This window comes from Antechinus flavipes, chromosome 5 (assembly GCF_016432865.1).
Source record: "Antechinus flavipes isolate AdamAnt ecotype Samford, QLD, Australia chromosome 5, AdamAnt_v2, whole genome shotgun sequence".
Classification (NCBI taxonomy): Eukaryota; Metazoa; Chordata; class Mammalia; order Dasyuromorphia; family Dasyuridae; genus Antechinus; species Antechinus flavipes.
The window spans coordinates 277,475,044-277,496,230 of record NC_067402.1 but is presented as its reverse complement, the minus strand read 5'-3'; the positions used below and the strand labels follow the sequence as shown (position 1 = coordinate 277,496,230).

General features: G+C 38.9%; 1 protein-coding gene across 2 annotated transcripts in view; it reads left to right on the top strand.

Moving 5' to 3' along the window:
- Positions 1 to 20,917, top strand: part of LOC127537900 (putative tetratricopeptide repeat protein 41) — an 83,050-nt gene extending 62,133 nt beyond the window's left edge. For both annotated transcript variants that reach the window (XM_051961241.1, XM_051961242.1), the window contains 8 exons: positions 1,876 to 2,054; positions 6,037 to 6,176; positions 10,898 to 11,066; positions 16,910 to 17,057; positions 18,262 to 18,411; positions 19,159 to 19,292; positions 20,005 to 20,134; positions 20,220 to 20,917. In XM_051961241.1, the coding sequence (XP_051817201.1) occupies positions 1,876 to 2,054; positions 6,037 to 6,176; positions 10,898 to 11,066; positions 16,910 to 17,057; positions 18,262 to 18,411; positions 19,159 to 19,292; positions 20,005 to 20,134; positions 20,220 to 20,886 (1,717 nt within the window). In that variant the 3' untranslated portion in view covers positions 20,887 to 20,917. The remainder of the gene's footprint in view (positions 1 to 1,875; positions 2,055 to 6,036; positions 6,177 to 10,897; positions 11,067 to 16,909; positions 17,058 to 18,261; positions 18,412 to 19,158; positions 19,293 to 20,004; positions 20,135 to 20,219) is intronic.
- The last annotated feature ends 270 nt before the right edge of the window (positions 20,918 to 21,187 follow it).

Here is a 21,187-nt window from a genome sequence, read left to right as displayed (position 1 = left end):
TAAGGTAACAACAGCATAACAAAAATATAATTCTATCCTGTTAGAAATCTGACCAAAAACCAATGCGGTAGCTTTAGTAAGCATTAATTTGCTTTCTTAGATTTTTAGAAGGGCTTTGGGGGGTAAATTTAGTTGGCACAAAGCTTTCTTTTAAAAAGGCACTCAAGAAAATTTGGATCCAAATTGTCTTTTTTTTCCCTCTACAATTATCCCTATAGTCAGCAAGGCTTTTCAAAATATTATTTCTTTCATTTTGTAGTTCTGTTGTAGTTGAGGGTTAATTGCTTCCTGGGTGGTTGAGGGGGCTTTCCCCATTGAAAGCCATGTTAAAAAGTTAGTGTTCTTTCTGCTTCTCCTTTGCTTTCTCCTATCTTCTCAGTTTATTCAAAGTTCTAACTTTAGTATATGAGCATTGGGCTATCAGGAAAGGGTAATGAAGTCTTGATTTAGGTGGTATTTGGTACACTTCATATTTAATTAGGATGTTGGGGGCCAAGGGAACCCAGCCATCAGACCTAATATTAGCAGGGACTTTTTGAAGTGGATCTCTCAAACATTTCACTCAGAACTGGCAAGGCTGACATAAGACAGCTAACATTTGACAACACAGTACACATATTTGTTAAACCCAATTGAGATCACAAAGAGTTGGATATGACTGACTAAATAACAAAAAAATCAGCTCAGGTTGACGAGATAAAACACTCAGGAGAGGAAGTCTAAGTGCTCAAAAACAGTCATTGGTGATAGGACTTAGAGAAAGGGTGGGGGACTGACTTATTCTTGCAAAATTAAAAAAAAAGTATGAAAAAATAAGTTATGACCCATTTAAAAGAGTTCCCCTTTACAAAAGGGGGGATAGTTTAAGTTCATTCCTTTGGACAGAGGACTAGCTATTGTTCACGTCCAGGAGTTTAGAAGATTCATTAATTCTGGTCACATGCCTAATATTTAAGGTTTGTTATTAATTATTTAGAGGGACTAATATAAAAAAGCTTAAGCTTTGGTTGTTTACTTTGGGTAAAAGATAAAACATGAAATTAAAGATAAGAACAAGACTAACCCTATGATTTTTTTGGATTAGAGAACTCTCAAGTGAGAAAGTCCTTTTACCAATACAAGTTAGCATCTTTTCTCAACTTAGAGAGTTACTTAAGAGAAATGGATTCTTTTTTTTTTTTTTTTTTTTTGCTAATAATCTCTATAGTCTGTAATCAAAATATATATAAATATACTTTGAATAAATGACTGTCATCTCTGGAGAAAGAAAGATTTAAATTGAAACATAAAACTAATGAATTTGTAAAGTTTACTTCCTTATTATATATCTTAATTTAGTCAGCAACAAGCATTTATTAGCACCTACTATGTGACAGGCATAGTAATAAATAATTGAACTACAAAGAAAGGCAAAAATAGTTCTTGCCTTCAAGAAGCTTACAGTTTAAGGAGGAGAAAACATGCAAACAAATTTTCTTTTCAGACTATAGCTGTGACATTTTAAAAAATACATTGGCTTTTTATACCTTTTGTCCATGGATAGTCCTCTGTGTTTAGATCAGTAACAGTTTTATTTTCCATCTTAGGGTAAAAAGAAAAAGAAAAAAAAAAGATCTGACTCCTTATCAGTTTTCCCCATCCCTCCAATCTTCAAGGCAAATTCATATTCAGGCATGGCTAAATATAAATCATTACTTAAATGGGTTTTGAGGGGGGTACCATGTCCAACTTGCTGACCTAAGCCATGTTGATTCAGAAAAATATAAATTGGATAATGACTTCATAAGTAACTTAAGAACAGCTTTTCTTTCAAATGTCAGATTGTATACTATTTTCTTAATTTTCTAATATACTAATACTTAATTTTCTTAACAGAACCCTGGCCATCATATCGCAAACCACAAGGCCAACCTTCTGGATAAAGCTTCATCTTATCCATTATTGGAATGTGTTAGCAGAAGCTGGATGCGATACAACAGGGGCCTACATAAGTATGGTGAAAAAGATGATAACTTATAAGACATACAAAATAAAAGAAAGGCATACATGGACAGGTATAACATGACTTGACAGCTTAGAAATATACCAATAAGGAAATGTTAACTGTCAATAGCCTTTTTTCTTTTTCTTTTTTTTTGTCTGGCTGCACATTGACTAAATGTCACAATATCAGGCAGGATAGGAAAGCTAATCTTCTCTGACTTCAGATTATCCACTCCATTCACTGCACGCCCTGAAATCCTGCATGACAAATGCTTTTTTCTCATTTATAAGTTAAATTCTCATGGGTAAGAAGAGAAAGACCAGACATGACGGACATCTGACTTTTTTTTTTTTTTTTTTTTTTTTCTGCTGCTGTTGTTACATAGCAGGTACTCTATTGCCTGGAATTTCTCCCTAACCAGAGTATTTGCCAAAACCTCTGAACTACCTCTTTAGACAGTGGATACTTGGATGGAGCCATGAACTGTGCTTTCTCATAGGTCGTCATCATCTTTTCATCCTTTGTGATTATCATCCATGTGTTCCTATGGAAGATCTACCCAGAGGATCTCCCTTTAGATCTTTTCTTGGAGTAGTCTTCAGGCTATCTCTTATCTCTTCCGTGCTTCCTTGCTATGTGATTGGGCCAGATACTTTCTTTTTTTTAATATAAGGTTTTGTGAAAGCTTCCTTTCTTGGGTAGGAGTGTTAAGACCTTGTCAATGTGGCTGGAGGGTGCAGTAGGTCACGCTGGCTGGCAGTGATGGTGAAGCTGAAGTGATGGGCACCTGATGGTTGGTGATGAAGATGTAATGAGGACGGGGTTGGAGACAGGTAGGAGATAGGAAGGGGTGATGCTGGAGTGGAGAGGCGCCTCAGAAGAGGTGATGTATACAGCTTTCAGGATCCAAGTGGGGGCCAGCCCCAGTGGTCACTTACTCTCCAAAGCCAGAAGTAATATAGGAAGATGAGGACTGTGAGGGCCGGGGCATGAAGGGCTATGGCTGGCCAACTCTGGGGAGGCAAGTGAGCACAGCGGGGTCTTGGCTCAGATGGAGGCTGTTAGCGCAGCAGTAGCATCTGTCAGTGAGAGCCAGGTAACGCTGCTGAAGCTCTGCCCATTCTTGTAGAGCTCCTGTATCCAGGTTACCGTGTTGAGTGGCTGCAGAATGCTGATACTCACCACCAGGGGCAGAAGGAGAGATTAGGAGCCACAGGCAAGTGTCTTAGGACAAGGGTGTTGGCAGCTGTGGGCAGGGGAGGGACCATAGGAGAGAGATGTATACAGTCATTGTAACAATCAAGGCAAAAGGCAGTTAGAGCCTGGCCTGAGGGGTGGTTGTGAGTGTGGGGAAAAAGGCAGAGAAGGATTCGGAGCCATGCTCTTCCCTCTTCAACTTGGTCTTCAGTGTTAAAAAATGGTCATCGTTCTCAACTTGGAACTCGAGCAGGCCATCTTCATTAGCATCCACTGAACCTGAAAGTCCAAATGAAACCTGTGTCTTAAAGCCTTGAACTACAGCTTTTAGATTTACCTAATGTTATATTGGCTTAACCTCATGGCAAGATTGCACCATTCAATTCTGCCCTTATATTAACCCCAAAGAGCCATTCAGCAGTTAGCTTCTTTCACCATGAGATGGCAGACCTGGGTCGCTAAAGAATGCCCTCTCAGCCCCTGATCAGTCTTGAAATCTGAAGATGACCAATATGTTGCAAGTTTAATGCCTGGGGGGCGGGGGGAAGTCACTTATTTCTTTTGCATAAGCATAGTGCTTCCAAAGTGAATCGTAATGAGAATTCTAAGTCCGTGCAATCCACTATTCTTTGTCTACTGGGGCAAGGATCTACCCTGATGAACTCAGATTTTCCTGACTTGAAGCCCAGTGCTCCATCCCTTGACCTACCCCTTCTTTTAGTCCACATGATTATTGAGCCTGAATGTTAGCTCTATTAATTCAGTCGGATTTGCCAGGACCAAAGTCTTGTTAACAAATCCTTTCATTCCTCAATTAAACCCTAACTCTAAATATTTCTGTTAACATATCCTCCTCCCAATTCTGAAAGCTGGGAGCAGTCCAGATTCACTCATGGAAATTGTTACTGTTCTTTCTCATTTCTAATATGAAATTAAAGTTAAATTAAAACAAGCCTCATCACATTTCTGATGCAGAGATTTAAATGCAACTAAGTATTTGACTGGAATTGTTGGTATTTTTTCCTATAATAAATGGCCTTGTATCATATTCCATGCACAAGACTATTTAAACAACAGAGCTCATGCTGACCAGAAAGGCTGCTTGGTTTCCACTGATCTTTAAAGGTAGATGAAGAGATCCTAGTGGGTTCAGGCTGAGTCACTGGGAAGGGATGAGGATGGGGGAATGGTATCAATAGCACTAGGGTGTGGAGGCTCTGGGAATTTATTGTCAGTTTGTTAAGATCATTGTTAATAAAGGGGAGGAGAGAAATGGGATTTATCCAGAGAAGATGGAAGAGGGAGGGTGTCTTTTTCTTTCCTTTCCTTCCTTCCATCTTTTCCTTCCTTCCTTCCTTCCTTCCTTCCTTCCTTCCTTCCTTCCTTCCTTCCTTCCTTCCTTTCCTTCCTTTCCTTCCTTTCCTTCCTTTCCTTCCTTCCTTCCTTTCCTTCCTTTTCTTCCTTTTCTTCCTTTCCTTCCTTTTCTTCCTTTTCTTCCTTTTCTTCCTTTCCTTCCTTTTCTTCCTTTTCTTCCTTCTTTTTCTTCCTTCCTTTTCTTCCTTTCTCAGGCTCAGCATGGACTTTCAGATAAGTAGCCTATGGTTGAACCTGACTTATAGTGTCATTATAGGCCTATCCTTTGGGCAAGTTGGGTTCCTACCTTTAGCTGGGAGCCAGGAGATGTGTGTGTGTGTGTGTGTGTGTGTGTGTGTGTGTGTGTGTGTGTGTGAGAGAGAGAGAGAGAGAGAGAGAGAGAGAGAGAGAGAGAGAGAGAGAGATCAGAGAGAGAGAAAGAGAAAGAGAGAAATGTGGTTATTGGACAGACATTCTGCTTACCTAGATCATCTTCTCTGCTAATCTCTGCATGTATATTGGTGATGTAATTCTCTTCTCTCCCCTAAATACCTTAGCTAAATTCCCATTGTACACTGTGACTGGAGGTGTCATCACCTAAGAAGCTTGATCTGCTTCCTTCCCCTCCACTGCCAGCAAGATTAATTTAGCTTGGGTGCTTCTTTGATACTTCTAACAAGCTGGAACTTTCATTATTGAGAGTACATATCTTCTGCCTCTAACTTAGTAGACCATTTTCATGATTGGCTTTGGTCAAAAAAAATTAATTCTTACTCAGTAGCCCTTTTTCTGGTGATGATGGATTAGTCACTTTAACTTTCCTGGGGTTGTTTCTTCATTTGTAAAATTAGTGGACTGGACTAGATGACTCCTGAGAACTCTTCTCATTCTATGTTCTATGCTATGCTATGATATCTATGATATGCTATGATCACATCTATGATCTGCTTCTGGCATGTCCTACCTATATAACTGGGCAAACCGGTCATCTCTCTGTGTCTCAGTTTCTTCATCTGTAAAATAAGTGGGCTGGACTAGATTGCTACTGAGGTCCCTTCCTATGAATCTTTCTGAATTTGGCCAAGTGGTTGACAAATAAATAATATGTCATTATGTTCATACTTGGAAACTTTCAAACTTAATAGGACCTGCCAGACCTTTGGTGTTGGAGAACCTGGAATCACTCCCATGCTAAGAAATATTGGGAGCATGGGATTTCAGTGGAGGAAAATGCCAGTTATGAGGATATTTAAATCTTTAGAAAAGATCAATTATAGCATCATAGATTTTGGAGATGGAAAAGAATTTAGTCCAACCTTTTTATTTTACAGTTGAGGGAACTGAGTGAGGAAAAAGGATGAGCCCAAGGTCATAGGAGCAATAAGCAGCAGAGCTGGTTTTTAAACAACAATCCAGTTCTTTCTCTGCAATGTCACACTGTCTGTGGGTACTCTTGGTTTTCAGATGCACTGATAAAGTATTTGCATTTCTTGTTATTTTAGAATTGAATTGCAAAATTTCTGACTTTGCAACCAATGAAAAATGCCAGCTAATCTGCTTTGTTGCAAGATTTTTGAATTATTTAGGCAGGACCAATGATGCTGAAGAACTGTTCATAACAGCTGAGGATTTGTTGATAAAGGTAAGTTTCAGAAATAATTCAAAATAAAAAATTAATCTGTTCTTTAGAAAAATTTCAATCATGGTTTCATTTTTGTTCATTGGGTCTACAAATACTTGGTGAGATAAATTGTTTGAGGCTGTGACAAAACCAAATTTATACCCATTCCCTAAACCATGTAATTGAGTAATTCCATGCCATTGGCTGTAAATAGCAGGAAAAGATAAAAACCAGCAGATGTCCCTCTAGTTTAAAAAAAATGTGCAAAAGCTAAATGAAAAATATAATGGTGGATTGAAATGAATTGAATTTTTAAATTTTATTTCTGATGGATGACTTTAATCCAATTTTTGGAAATATATACATACATATACATATACATATATACATACATATATATTTGATTTTCTTTGGTAGAGGAAAGCATGATAATAGTGGATTTTACATCTGGGTCCTAGGTTCAAAGATAGCTAACCTCCTCTATTATCTCAATCAGACAATAAGCATTTATTAAGTGCCAGGCATGAAGCTAAGCATTTTGGAAACAACAAAAACCAGTGCCTGCCCTCAAAGAGTTCAATTAGGGAGATTATCACCTGGCATCCAGTAAGCACTTAATAAATGCTTGTTGACTGTGGATTGTTTTGGGATTTCTATATTATTTAACCTTCTTGGACCTGTTTCTACATCTGTAAACAGGGAATTAAAAACACAACATTGAATTATTTCACAGAATTGTTGTAGGAGCTAATGAGATGAAACATGGAAAACGTATTTATAAGCCATAACTAGAATGGTCAGTAGACCTTGGGATATGCTGGTGTGTCCCAGAACACCATAATGACTTCATGATTCATTTCCTCTCCATGGCATTTTCTCCTGGGGTATCATTTTCTAAGTTTAAGGAACTTCACTGAACCATGGAGGCCTCTCTCATTTTTCTTTTGTTCATAGATCCTGATGGAGCCACTGAGATGCTCGTTGGCTATTTCGTGTTTAGAAATGACTGGTCCATCTCCTTTGACAGTGAATTGTGGGGATCATCAAAAGCTTTTCATAGTTTCCCAAGTCTGATTCAGGGGAATCTCTTCCTAGTGTCCATCTGTAGTCTTGTCCAAGATATAACATGCTGATGTCCAGATAGTGGACATATTATGCTATCATAAAGCTTTCTCCAGCTTGGATGGCAGACTGGTTTCTTTTGAATGACTGTTGAGGTTTTATATGTCCCCAAAATTGATACAATGAGTGCCATGCCATCTGCTGATGGGGCACAGGAATGACTGTGTCATTGATTGGGAATATTTCATTTGTCCTCTGTGATCTTTGAAGATCACTTTGATTGGAAGTATGCCTCCTTGTTTCAGGTTTCCCTTGGCACTAATAACCAGTGGGTTATTGCACAAAGTGATCTTTTTTTTTTTTGGCCTCATTGTGGAACCTGGAATGGTTTTTGCTTGCATGAAAGACATGTTGTTTCTTCCCTATTTATTGCCTAAAGTTGTATCCCTGAAGATCATGTTGCATTTGGGGGATGGTTCTTCTGTGACCATTGAGAACAGCTCCAAAAATTCTATCATCCCCCTCTGAAATATTTTGCAAATGATCTTTTCCTCTACGCTTTCCACTGGCAAAGAGACTGTTTGTTGTATGGAGCAGATTTTTAAATACTTAAAAAGAGTATCAATTTTGCATAAATCTTAACTTCTCTGAAAAATGAGCATGATCCAAATCAGTCACTTGGAACCTCATTTTTTTCAGAGGAGAACCACTAATTGTTAGAATTCCTTTGATTGCATGCTGTCTCTCTTGTTTTTTTAACCAACCAATCAGTAAGTATTAAGTACTTACTGTGTATATACTGGGGACTAGGCTATTATGTACAGGGATTGCAAGTACAAAGAATGAAAATTCTCTTATGAAAGCAATATTCTAATAATTGAGATAAAGACACTTATATAAATGTAACAAATACAAAGTTAATAAATAAAATTTACTTAAATATAAGACATTTTGGGAGAAAGACTATTAGTAGTTAGCCTTTATGAATCTGGAGTTTGTTTAGCGTCTTTTAAAATTTATTTTTATTTTCCCCATTTAAATGTAATGTAACATTATTTTGATTATACATAAACTTTTAAATATATTTCCTTAGGAATTATGTTGGGAGAGAAAAGTCACAACAAAAGAGAAAACCACAAGAAAAAAAGGAGAAAAGGGAACATAGCATGTGTTGATTTACATTTGGTCTCCGTAGTTCTTTCTCTGGATATGGATGGCATTTTTCATCCAAGGTTTCTTGGGATTGCCTTGGATCACTGAACCATGCAGTTTCTTTTCAGCTTTGTTTTCTCTTAATATAGGAGAAAGCTTTGTTTGGCTTTGTTCTCACTAGTCACAGGTAGCTGATGGTGACCCCTATTATCAGGGACCCAATTGTTGATCCTCTGTGAAGACAGTCATTTTCATTTTTTATAAGGTTTTGGCACCTGCCTTTCAGCAGCTTTTAACTCTTTTTGAGAGGAGAATATCATGGAGTGTAGTCACGAAGTTGGAAGAATTGTAGCATCAGTAGCAAGAAGGAAAAGGAAAGGTTAATGAGCTGGACCTTCCTTCAGCAGCAGCAAGACGCCTGTGGTGAGACTTTGTGCCCAAGGGACAGTGGTTTTCCCTTTGACAGCAAAGTCAAGAGGATGGTGCCCCCTTTATGGGCAAGTGCAGGAGGTATGATGGCAAGGCCCCTAGAGAGGAAAAAAGATAAGAGTATTTGGGAGAAATGGAAAGACCTGCATTTGGGTGCAAGAAATAAAATTTACAGGTACAAGAGAAAAGAAGCATGGTTAGACAGCAATACTTTTGAAAAATATTTCTCTTTGAATGGAAATATTTTTTTTTAATTTTTATTTAATGATTACTTTATATTGACAACATTATCCCTTGCACTCGTTTCTTTTCCGATTTTTTTTTCCCTCCCTCCCTCCACCCCCTCCCCTAGATGGCAAGCAGTCTTTTATATGTTGGATATGTTGCAGTATATCCTAGATACGATATATGTTTGCAGAACCGAACAGTTCTCTTGTTGCATAGGGAGAATTGGTTTCAGAAGGTATAAATAACCCGGGAAGAAAAACAAAAATGCAGATAGTTCACATTCGTTTCCCAGTGTTCGTTCTTTGGGTGTAGCTGCTTTTGTCCGTCATTTATCAATTGAAACTTAGTTAGGTCTCTTTGTCAAAGAAATCCACTTCCATCAAAATATGTCCTCATACAATATCGTTGTTGAAGTGTATAATGATCTCCTGGTTCTGCTCATTTCACTTAGCATCAGTTCATGTAAGTCTCGCCAGTCCTCTCTGTATTCATCCTGCTGGTCATTTCTTACAGAACAATAATATTCCTTAACATTCATATACCACAATTTGCCCAGCCATTCTCCAATTGATGGGCATCCATTCATTTTCCAGTTTCTAGCCACTACAAATAGGGCTGCTACAAACATTTTGGCACATACAGGTCCCTTTCCCTGAATGGAAATATTTTTATTTTTAAAGGCAATTGTACACACTTTTTTCTGATGGGATCTTTAAATCTGAAGATTACAAAAAGCTCTGTAAAGGCAAGAAGGTCTGACTTTCCAGAACAGGGGTCCTCAATCTTTGCTGGGTCCTGGATATTATATTTATGTAATCTGTGGACCCCTTCTCAGAATCATGTTTTTAAATATATGAAATAAAATACCTAAGATTGCAAAGGAAACCAAGTGTAATGAAATACAGATATCAAAATAAGGGAATATACTGGGATCTGTCTTTGGGCTGTCTCTACCATGCTTATCAAACCTAATAGATGACACACGGCTTGGAGCAGCACCTAATCTGCTGGATGGATGAGCCTATGTCTAAAAAATCACAACAGTCTAGGATGAAAAATCCAATGAAATACTTTGCGATTTAGTAAGAACAAATGGCAAGTTGTACACTTGGGTTCAAAGAATCAATTTCAAAACTACAGACTCAATCAATAATAATTTATTAAATGTTTGCTATGGGCCGGAAGCTCTACTAGGTGCTGAAAATATAATAAAGACTTTGTTCTCAAAGAGATATGAGCTTGAGAGGAACAGAGAGGGAGAGAGACAGAGAGAGAGAAAGGGGGGGAAGGGAGGAGAGAGACAGAGACAGAAAGCTAGATTGAGACAGAGAAAGAGACAAGGGGAAGAGAGACAGAGAGAAAGAGAGACAGAGACAAAAAGAAAAGAGGCAGAGAGACAAAGGAGAGAGGGAAACAGACAGAGAGAAAGACAGGGACACCGACTTGCCGGGGGTGGGGGGGAGAGAAAAAGAGACAGGAGAGAGAGACAGAAACACAGAGATAGAGACAGACAGAAGGGCAGAGACAAAGATGGGATGGAGGGATGAGGGGAGAGACACACAGAAAGAGACAGAGACATACGGGGGAAGACAGAGACAGGCAGCAACACAGAGAGAGAGAGAGAGAGAGAGACAGATAGACAGACAGACTTGCTGATTTCCTTCAGCAAGTCACAACCAGTCTCTTATCTGTGGTCTTGGCATATTGCTTGAGGAAAAGTGTGATGATCCCCCCAGGGAGTATGCCCAAGGCAGGTGAGCTTCATCCCAGTGGACTTCTGGCCTCTTCAAGGTCCTGGTTATGACACTTTGGAGAAATGTACGTTCAATTTGGACACTTACAGACTCTGTTCTCTTCGGTTCTTTTTGCAGCATGACTTGGAATCCGAAACACTCTTAAAAATACAGCTCAGCTTGGGAGAGCTCTATTTAGAAATAGGATCCTTACAGAAGGCCTTTTTTTTTTCCCAAAGAGCATGGGTCACATGGAGACAATTGACAGCGAGTGGCTCATACAATCTGGAAAGACTGAAGCAGAAAGGTAGGTAGGGGGGTGTTTACAAGGAATTTCACAGGTGTTTCCTGTCTGCCCCTGAGCAAAATCAACAACTGAACTGATCTGGCAGAAAAGGAAAGCTTTGTGAAAATCACACTAAGGCTGCTTTCTAAAGACCACCTGAAACTGCTGAGAACAAGAGAATTAGGTTCAGATTGTCTGGGTTCCATTCAGGACCCAGGGAGCCAGCTCAGATTGACTGATGAGTATTATGAAACTGATGATAATTAAGAAAACATTTTACTGTGAGAAGTTACACCTAAATCCTCAAAAACAGGGTTTAGTTATTATTTTGTTGCTTGTCTAGACTTAAAGCGAGGGAGAAAATGTTAAAAATAATACAGATTAAATTTAAAAGTGTACACACATACCACCCCCACCCCCCCAGCCAGTTGTTAAATATTTAACTTTATACCACTGATTTCGTTCTTTACTGACATGATGATGCTCAGTAAGTTGCTCAGCCTTTATGCATTATAGTTTACTCATCTTTGAAATGGGATAATGATGCTGTAACTGCACTAGCAATCACATAAACTTGATGTAAACTAAATGTCTTACAAACTCTGAAGTCTCCAAACTCGACAGAATGGGATAGTACATGGGACCTGAAATCAGGAAGTCTTGGGCTTGCAGCTGTTGGCAAGTGCTTTAGCCATGGTGTGCCTCAGTTTCCTCATGTGTAAAATGAGATGGTTGGGATTGGTGACCTCTAAAATCCCTTCTATTCTCAATCTGTGATCCTACTCACTAAATAGACATGAGCTGTTACTATGGTGATTATTTTTATAGAGTACAGGAAGGATACAGCAGCTGTGGAAATGGGTCAGGGCCTTTTTTTGCCCAGTGACCTCTGGATGCAGTTTCCAGATCTCTGCCCAAAGTTATTTATATTATTAAAGAGAATTGATTTCTAGCCCCTAAAAACTCTTCCCTTTGACTGCCTTGGGGAACTCAGTGATGAGGGGAAGTCTCAGTACAAGGCTTTGAAGGCTAGCTGAAAGCTCTTGGTGACAAGGATCCAGGCAAGGCAGGCCAATGGGAGCAGATGCTCAGAACTGACTGTTGTCCTCAGTATTATCTGTAGACTCAGAGCTGGAAGCAACTTCAGAGGCCAACCAGTCTAACCCTTTCCATTTATAGAGGAGGCAACACGGCCCTTCGAGGTGTATTTGATGTAATATTGGCCCTGTAGCCCGCTGACTCCAGGGCCAAGATTATTTCTGTTCTACCAGTGATGAGGCTACATTGTGCACCTATATACATATATTCATCTTTTTTAAAATAGTATTTCCTTTTTTATTTTTTAAAATGGTTTTGTTTTTATTTCTGCTTATATATGTATATTAACTTTTTAAATACACATTTCTTTATGAATCATATTGGGACACATAATCTTCTTACTAAGATATTGCAAAAATCTTGAGTCTTGTCTTTGTGTAATGTTTAATATATTTATTATACTTAAGAAAAGTAGGTTTCTATTTCTCTCCTCTGCCCACTGACTTCCCTTTAGATTTCAAATAAAATCCCATCTCCTCCAGAAGCCTTTTTCAACTCCTCTAATGCGTTCCCTCTTAATTATTGCCTATTTCTCCTGAATATACCTTGTCTTTACCTGTTTGCATGTTGTCTTCCCCATTAGATTGTAAGCTCCTTGAGGGCAGGGACTGTCTTTTGGCTCCTTTAAATCCCCAGGGCCTGGCACTAGTAGATGCAAAGTAAATGTTTATTGGTTGATTTTTAAAAAATGTTTATCTTTCATTTATATATTTAAAATATCACCACCATTCAATTCCCTAAATTATTCCACCAAACAAAGCATAAGGATTTCACTCATTGGGAGAAAGTTTTTAATAAGTTCCTTTCTGGCTCTGGAAATGCTGAGATTCCATGATTCCTCCTTGCCAGCATGGCACTGTTACCAAAATGCTTGGCTTTGAAATATTGGAGTGTCCTATAACAATATTTCTTTTAGTGAAACTGCTTCTCCCTCCACCCCAATTTCTGTCCTGCTTTTCACTCATCAGTGGGGGCGAATAAGAAATCTCATCAGGTGTATGTGTCTGGGGGGGAGGAGGGGGAATCCTACTCTTTCCTCCCATACAGGTAGGTCCCTCCTCTCCCCTCCTCCTATTAGTGAATTTGTAAGCAGCCTGTGTGTTGTCAAGGGCCTGCTTGAAAGACTCTCTCCTCCTCTCTGAGCCCTCTGCCCCGCCTCCTCCTTCCCACCTACCCAACTATCTCTATCTGACTTCAGTGCCTAATGTAATGGCTTTGTCCAAGTATTGTTCCTCTTCTAATCCTATTTCCTTATTTGTTCAATGAAGGGATTGACACAGTATCTTAAGGTCCCTTTCAACACTAAGAATCTATGTGTCTGTGAACAAACTGGTTGTGTGAGTTTGGGCAAATTGCCTTTCTGGGTCTCAGTTTCCAAGGCGTTTGAAATGGGAATAATATGAGAGTTGGCACTTATTAAGTACCCATTATGTGCCAGGTAGTATTTAAAATATTATTTCATTTGATCCTGCTATTATATTAGATGCTATTACATTCAAATCTCAGCATTCACAGTTTTAGCTTTCAGGATTTCAGGCATTCATGTGATTTTATTTAGAAACCCTGTTTTCACCATTACATTGGCAACATCTATGGTTATATGCAATAGAGAAGAAAAAATAAGAGAAGTGTCATCCCTTGTAGAGTGGCTGGTATCCGGCACTTGTTGTAAAGAGAGCTCCCTGAGCATTTAGGCTATCACAGGTGACACTGAGACCTTACCAGTCTCAGGGGCATCTTCTTCCAGCTGCAGTGACTAAAGTCCCAACAACCTCTCCCTTGGTTTGAGTAGAGAGGGTTGGAAAACGGTGTATCAATATTGTTTGTTATTCTGTTTGGTTTTTGAATTGAGATATTGTTACAAAAAGGTCACAGAATTAATTCTACATAAGTAGTAGTAAGAAAAAAATGTTTTGCATATTATCAATTTTATTTTGTGTACAGCATTTTGTGGATTATTTCACGGTTTACTGGATTAGGAAAAGCACTATTACCAGAATTAAAGTTTTTTTTTTTTTTAAATAAATAATTACTTGCTGGAAAGTCTATTTTCAGCAATCTCTGGCAAAAGATTACAGTTTTGGGTGTTTGTGGGAATCTGACCCCATTCTATAGGTCTAGTGGAATAATATGAGTGTTTTTTTACTTTTGCGCCGTTTTCTAGACTATTACCTCTGCAAAAGCTGAGGATTGACTGTATGATCTTCATTTTACAATTGAAAAAAAAGGAGACAGAGAGAGATCAAATTGCAAGTTACTTGGCCAAAGTCAAACAGTAAGTGTCTTAGGCTGCATTTGAACTCCTGACTTCAAGGATAGTGCTTCTCTCCAATGCCACCTGGTCCTTCCATGCCGGATTAGACTAGAGGGATGATCTCTGCACTCTCTCCTTTGACGCCAGTAACATCTTGGCTCTTTAGAAGTTGGAAGTGAAGAATGCTGCATATAAATAACAAGAAATGAAATGAGTAAAAATGACAAGTAATATCTGAGGGGCACATCTTCCAAATAGTCTCATCCTTTCCATTTGGAAGCTGCATTTGTGAGGGCATTGACTAAGTCATAGCGACTTCTAGCATCCAAAGGATCTTTCAGATCTGAAGGAAACAGTGCTGACTGTCATGTAACTTTATTTGCCAAATGTTCTGCCATTTGCAGGGATTCATATGTGAGTTAAGCAAGACGGCACCAGAGAGTCATCTGAATGACTAATGTGGAAAAGACACTGGGATTGTTTCACCTGATGCTCTTAAATAGTTCCCCATGCACCATCTAATCACTTACCCGGCTACTGTGTGTCTACAGGGTTGGTGTGACATATTGTGTGTTGGATTTTCTTATACAGGCGTTCTTAATCTTTTTGGTATTACTGACCCCTTTGGCAGTCAATCTGCTGAAGCACACGTACCCCCTTCTCAGATGAATGTTTTTAAATGCATAAAGAAGATGCATAGAATTACAAAATAAGTCAATTACATAGGAATAGTGATCAAAATATTAGAAAACAGCAAATAGTAAATACATGCCCCTCAGGTTGAGAATTCCTAGGATAACATATACAAAAGATACATGTCAGGGTGGGTCTAGAGAAGAATAATCTGGGTCTGGTCCACCTTTGTGGAAAATAGGAGGGCCACTCCAGCACTGTCAGCAGGCCAGCTTGCGGGTGAAGGGGCAAAGTCCATTGCAGCCATGTGGGATCGCTCTCATTTCTGAGAAGGTTTCCTATAGGCTAGATGTATCCATCTCCCCCCTTCAGAAGCCTCCCATCTAGGAGCATACGTCTGAGTTCAGAATAAAGTCTTTTCCCTGATAGTCAGGGGTAAAGGAGTAGACCTTGACTTACACTTATCCCATTTCTTCCAAATGTTGCTCATACAAGGTACCATCACATACAGAAGGCAAATCTGTTGAAGAAAACAGCACATAATTAGAGAAATTGTATAAGTTAGGGCAGGCCAAAGAATTCATAAGAATCGGCTCTTCATCAGGAAGCTCATATGGGGAAAGAGAGGGAAGAATCTCATGGAGGGGAATCTTAACCTGAAGGTGTTAAGATTCAGGGGACATGATAATGGCTGGTTTTCCCTCCATTTTTATAGCCTGGACTCAGACTCCAAAGTCTAGCCTTCCAACTCTCATCTCTCTCAAGGTTCTCTGAATGTCTTCAACCAACTGAAGTAAGTCCCCTCTCCCCTTTCTTAGCAAATTGGGAGGTAGATCCTTTATGGTCCACAAATATTACAAGCCACGAGAATCTCCCTCAGAAAAACCATCCTACATCAATACACTGAAGCATCAACAATCCGCAAGAAAATTGAGACGACCACCGAATGAAAAGCTGCTGTTGAATGAAGTCATAAGTTTGACTCAAAAAATTCTACTCAAGCCAATTCAAAAAATATCTCAAGTGTCTTATTTATGGAGAGAGATGGTGCTAGGTACCAGGGACCTAGATACCAAAACCAAAGAACCTCACCTTCAGGGAGTTTTCATTCAACATAATAGCAAATCCAATTATCTGCACAAAGTCAAAAGAAAAGGGGGGGAAGGGGAGGGAGAAGAAAAGAGTTAAGAGAATGAGAGAAACGAGAGAAAGGAGAGAAGAGAGCGAGAGAAAGAGAAGGTGCTGTGAAGGAGAAGGTGCTGTGAAGTATGGTGATGATAAAAGACCTTGTGTTAAAGGTGAAATAACTCTGGTGTGCTTTGAAAAATGTTAGGGATTTCTCTAATGTGGATGAGTGCCTTCCAGATGTGAGACGCATGTGTGCAAAGGTGTGGATGGGAGATAGACTATCATGTATGGAGAAGAGGTAGGAGGCCAGGTTACCTGGAACAGGAGTGAGGGAAGGGAGAAATAGAAAATAAGGCTGCTATTACAGTGATCCAAACAAGTGATGAGGTTATAAACATGATAGATTGTATGGGGGGTGGATATGAAAGACATTGCATAGGTAGGACTGATTAGACTTGGCAACATGATATAGAAACCATTTAGATAAATTGCCTAATTTTACAGATGAGGAAACTGAAGTACAGGGTGGGGGGAAGACTTGACCAAAATCACAAAGATGGTAATTTGAACCTAGTACATTTGTTCCCATAGTCGAGTGTTTTTGCCATAAATCACATTCCCTTTAGGTATTCTAAGTTATAGAAGATAAAGCAGAAATTATCAGAAATCCTTTGTACCTTGACATCTTTAGTAATCCATTGCCAAATGCATTTCAAGCACATATTCCTTTTTTGACACCTTTTCCCTGCAGGCAGGGTGTTACATAATCTGGCAAAGACATTAAGTCAAGGAGCTGTAAAGGAAAATCACTTGCTAGAAAATACTGTTGACCTCTCAAAACAACTTGCTTGTAGCCCATATGATTTTGCTATGCTGAGATGCACAGAAGGGATTCTGAAGTAAGTAGGTTTATTTAACATTTTTTTTAATGTACAGTTTTTAGTGATCAGTATATTTCATACAAAGTCTAGTCCCACATGCCATTTAATGTAAACCTAAAGTCCTAATACTACTGACAAACCATGACCTTAAAAAGTAATTTGGCTGAAAGTGGGGCTTAATTTTACTTGACTGTACATGTTTGTAGCAGAAGTTTTATTTTTCTGTCTCAGTGGGTAGATGGAAGATTTGGGAGGGAAAGAATTTTTAAAAGAAATTTGCGGGGAGAATTCTGGGAAGATAATGGGATAGACAGAAAAATTTTTGGCTCTACAAATTTTCTTGATGGAAAAGACCATTGCCTCAAGAGGAACATAGAGCAGCAGAAATAAAACTGGGGAAAAAACTTCCATAGACAATCTCTCAAATAGCATATGACTGGGTTGGAATATTGCTATGAGGGAGGAAATGATGGGTTGTTTTAAGAAAGACACGGAAAGACTTGGACATATGAAGGAAGATATCTACTCTTAGAGAAACAAATGATAGGATTTAAGCATAATACAATCTTACATATATGTGTGAGTATAAATGTATATACATACATACATACATTTTCATGTTTAATTGTAGCCGCCTTTAGGAAAGGGAAGAAAAAGGAAAAAACAAAGTAAAAAATATACAGCAGAGAAACAAACCTATAAGGAAGGAAAGAAAAGCTGGGCAGCTTTGAAAATAACGTAATATTTATGAAAAAAATTTTCTTGAAGTGGAAATTTAGTGTTTTATATTAAATCCCCTCATGTTTTGCTGTGTAAACCACATTTTTTTTTCTCTTATTCATTTTGTATTTAAGTTTAAAATAAATTTTAAAAAATTACACGAAAAATAATTTGGCCATATTTTCTCTGTACAATTTGTCACCTTGCTATATTTGATTAGTTTAAATGTCTTTTGCTTTCAATTAGCGGATCCACTGGTTAGCTAGTAAATGCATGTGAGAACTCTCTGTGGCTTTGAGTGGTTGCTGACTCATCCTTACAGAGTAATTTGAACCTAGGGTACCCTTAGGGGGGAATCTTAGATGCTATAGACCAATGATTTTGCTTCTTTAGATAGAGTTTCATATGAAATAGAGATTAATTTGAGGATAACTCCTAGTAACTCACAAAATATTACCCAGTTTTATCATGCCTAATAACACATAATGTATTTCACTTTCAGATCTCTTCTTGGGAATTTTTCTATTGCAAAAATGAAATTTCAAGAATGCTTAAGTATTCGAAAAAGTTTATTTGGAGAGAATCATTTCTTAGTTGGAGAAATTAAGGAATATTTGGCAGATTTAATAAGTGGCCATAAAAAGACTGAAAAGTAAGCCTGAATAAAGAGTTCCAAGTCATGGAGTTTGTGTTCTGTGATCCTTTTCTACGAGATATCAATGGCTAGAAGGGCTGGGATTCCCACCAAGGGGGATAATTTTCCTCTTGGATCCTTTGGCTACCTCTCTGCTTATAAACACTAATAATATCCTCATTTCCAACTCAGTGAACAAGAGTTGAGAACAGCTGTTAGGCTGCAGTGACATGAGAATGAGACTGAATAGCCAGGAAATCTAATGGGAAAGCCAATTAAACTTAGTAAGGGGGACCCGGCCTTAGGGAGAAATATGAAGGAAACAAGTAGTCTTTTAGTGACTCTCACCTCCCTTTCTGTAGCCAGGCCCAGATTCTTCTCCCCTGCCTCCATTGCCTAATCTCAAGGACCGCTTCCCCACAGAAGGCATGTAACTCAAAGTCACTGACACATAAAAGCCTTTTACCCAGATTTTCATCTGGATTAGCCTGGTGAGAACCTGGAAGTACAGGAAGTATGGGATGAGGGGCGAGACTGGATGAGTGAGGCTGTATAATGGGTAAAGGAAGCGGTAAAGGAGAGAAAAATTCCCAAGATGGCCCCAGAGGGATGGAGGGCATGGCACAGTAAATACCAATAACTTGTAACTTAAACCTAATTCCTTCCTTCCTTCCTTTCTTCCTTTCTTCCTTCCTTCCTCTCTTCCTTTCTTCCTTCCTTCTTTCCTTCCTTCCTTCCATTTCTCTCTCTGTCTCTCTCTTTCAGATTACAAAGAAAACATGCAATTGAATATTACAGAGGAGTGATAAGCATAAAAGAAAACATGGAACTCTTGACTAACTCCTTCCAAATAAAAAAGCAGCTTAATATCAGCCTCAGCAATGTCATGTGTAAATTAGGTAATTAGTTTATGTTATTGGTAGCTGGTGACTGTTGGGAGGTAGCACAGTAGAGGGAAATGAGTCTTGTACTGGTTTCTCAGTTTTGTTCCTGACCCTTTGGAGCCATGAGATCACAGGTGAACACTGAGCCTCGATATTCTTATAAGATTATTTTTGAATAACAAAGGAGATATGATCCATCAAGTACTCCCTCTTTAAAGGGCTGTATTCAGCCATACTTGTTTTTCTAGTCAATCCAAACTTCTCATCTTTATTTTTAAGAAATCAGTTGAAAAACATTTCTTATACACATACTATGTGCTGGGCACCATGCTGGGAATATACTACAAAGAATGAAATAATTCTTACTTGACCAGATTTACAATTTAATGAGACAAGAAGAGTACATACATACATACATTTACAATTAAGCTCTGAACATAGTGTCCAGCACATAACAGGCACTTACTAAATGCTTATCAACTGACCGTTGTTCATTTGTTCAATCATGTCCAACTCATGACCCCATGGACCATGGCATGTCACACTCTTCTGCCGCCATCATCTCCCGAAGTCTGTCCAAGTGCATGTTTGTTGTTTCCATGACACTATCTGTCCATCTCCTCCTCTGCTTTCCCCCTTTCCTTTTTGGCCTTCAGTCTGGGAACTTTCTGAAGGTGCAAATTGAAATGTACATGGATTAAGATATGTTTCTTTTCTTCCTACCTAGCTGGTCAATTGATGAAAATTGATGTGTCCGGTCAGTTTGAGCAAGAGGCAACTGCATTTTTGCACAGAGCACTTGATTTAAGAGTTACCTACCTGGGGCCTTCTCACTCATCCACATCTGAGCTCCTCCGGTAAGTCTCCGTTCAGTCTTTAAGACATATATTTCCTGGAATTCATGCAACATCAAGACTACCCGGTCCCTTTTGCTTTCTATAGCCTTCTGAGGGAGATTGAGAGAAAAAGCCAAAACAAAAGGAGTCTTCAAATACGGAGCTCGAGCCACGAAAGTTTCAAGGGGATCTTAGTGCAGGAGAAACTCTCCAAACGGAGGCTGGAGTACCATCGGCCTCAGAATATCAGCACTCTGAAATCTCCGCTCAGTAGCACGGCTGCTAAGCTCCAGCGGGCCATGAGCCTGGACTCTTACAAAGTCTCAGAGGACAGTAATACAGTAAGTGTTTTAGGTAAAGGGCAGAAGGGCACGAGATTCATCACCTGTAGCCCAACAAAGGAGATCATGAAGCAGCAGTCACAAAACAATGTGGAATTATGGAACTGTAGAGAGGAGAACACCTTGCCAAAGAAAGAGAAAGATGCTTCTGGGAAAAACACAACTTTTGGCAGCCCAGAAAACATGTTAAAATCTCCAAGAGAAAGAGCATCTTCAGTGGCCTTTCATAACTGGTCCCCACAAACATCCATAACAGGGTCTCTTAATGCTATCAGTTCCCTAGAAATTCCTTGCAGGCCACAGACTTCACCAGAAAATCAGCTCTTTCAGAAATCAGGAAGAAATACAGCTTTTCATAAACCCTTTCCACCCAAAAGACAGCAGCCTGATTTGAGAATGTTGAAAAAACTGAGTGAAAGCAATAAGCAATAAAGACTGTTGTAGGCAACATCTATCAAATACACTCATGTTCTTTCAAGTGTGATTTTATTTCTAAGCAGTCATTTGCCTATTTTTCTTAAGACCCTTGGAGAAAATAAAGAGTAATCTTAATGCCTTGATAAAATTCACAACTGGTGGATTACTCATGTGGTCATTAAAACTCTCCAGAATGTTAGTGTCACAGATTTTAACCAAAAAGATCTAGAAGGAACCTTTATAATTCCTGATAATATTGATGGTAGGTAGAATTATAGGACTTTGTGGAAGGTTATCCTAGAAGAAAATTTACATT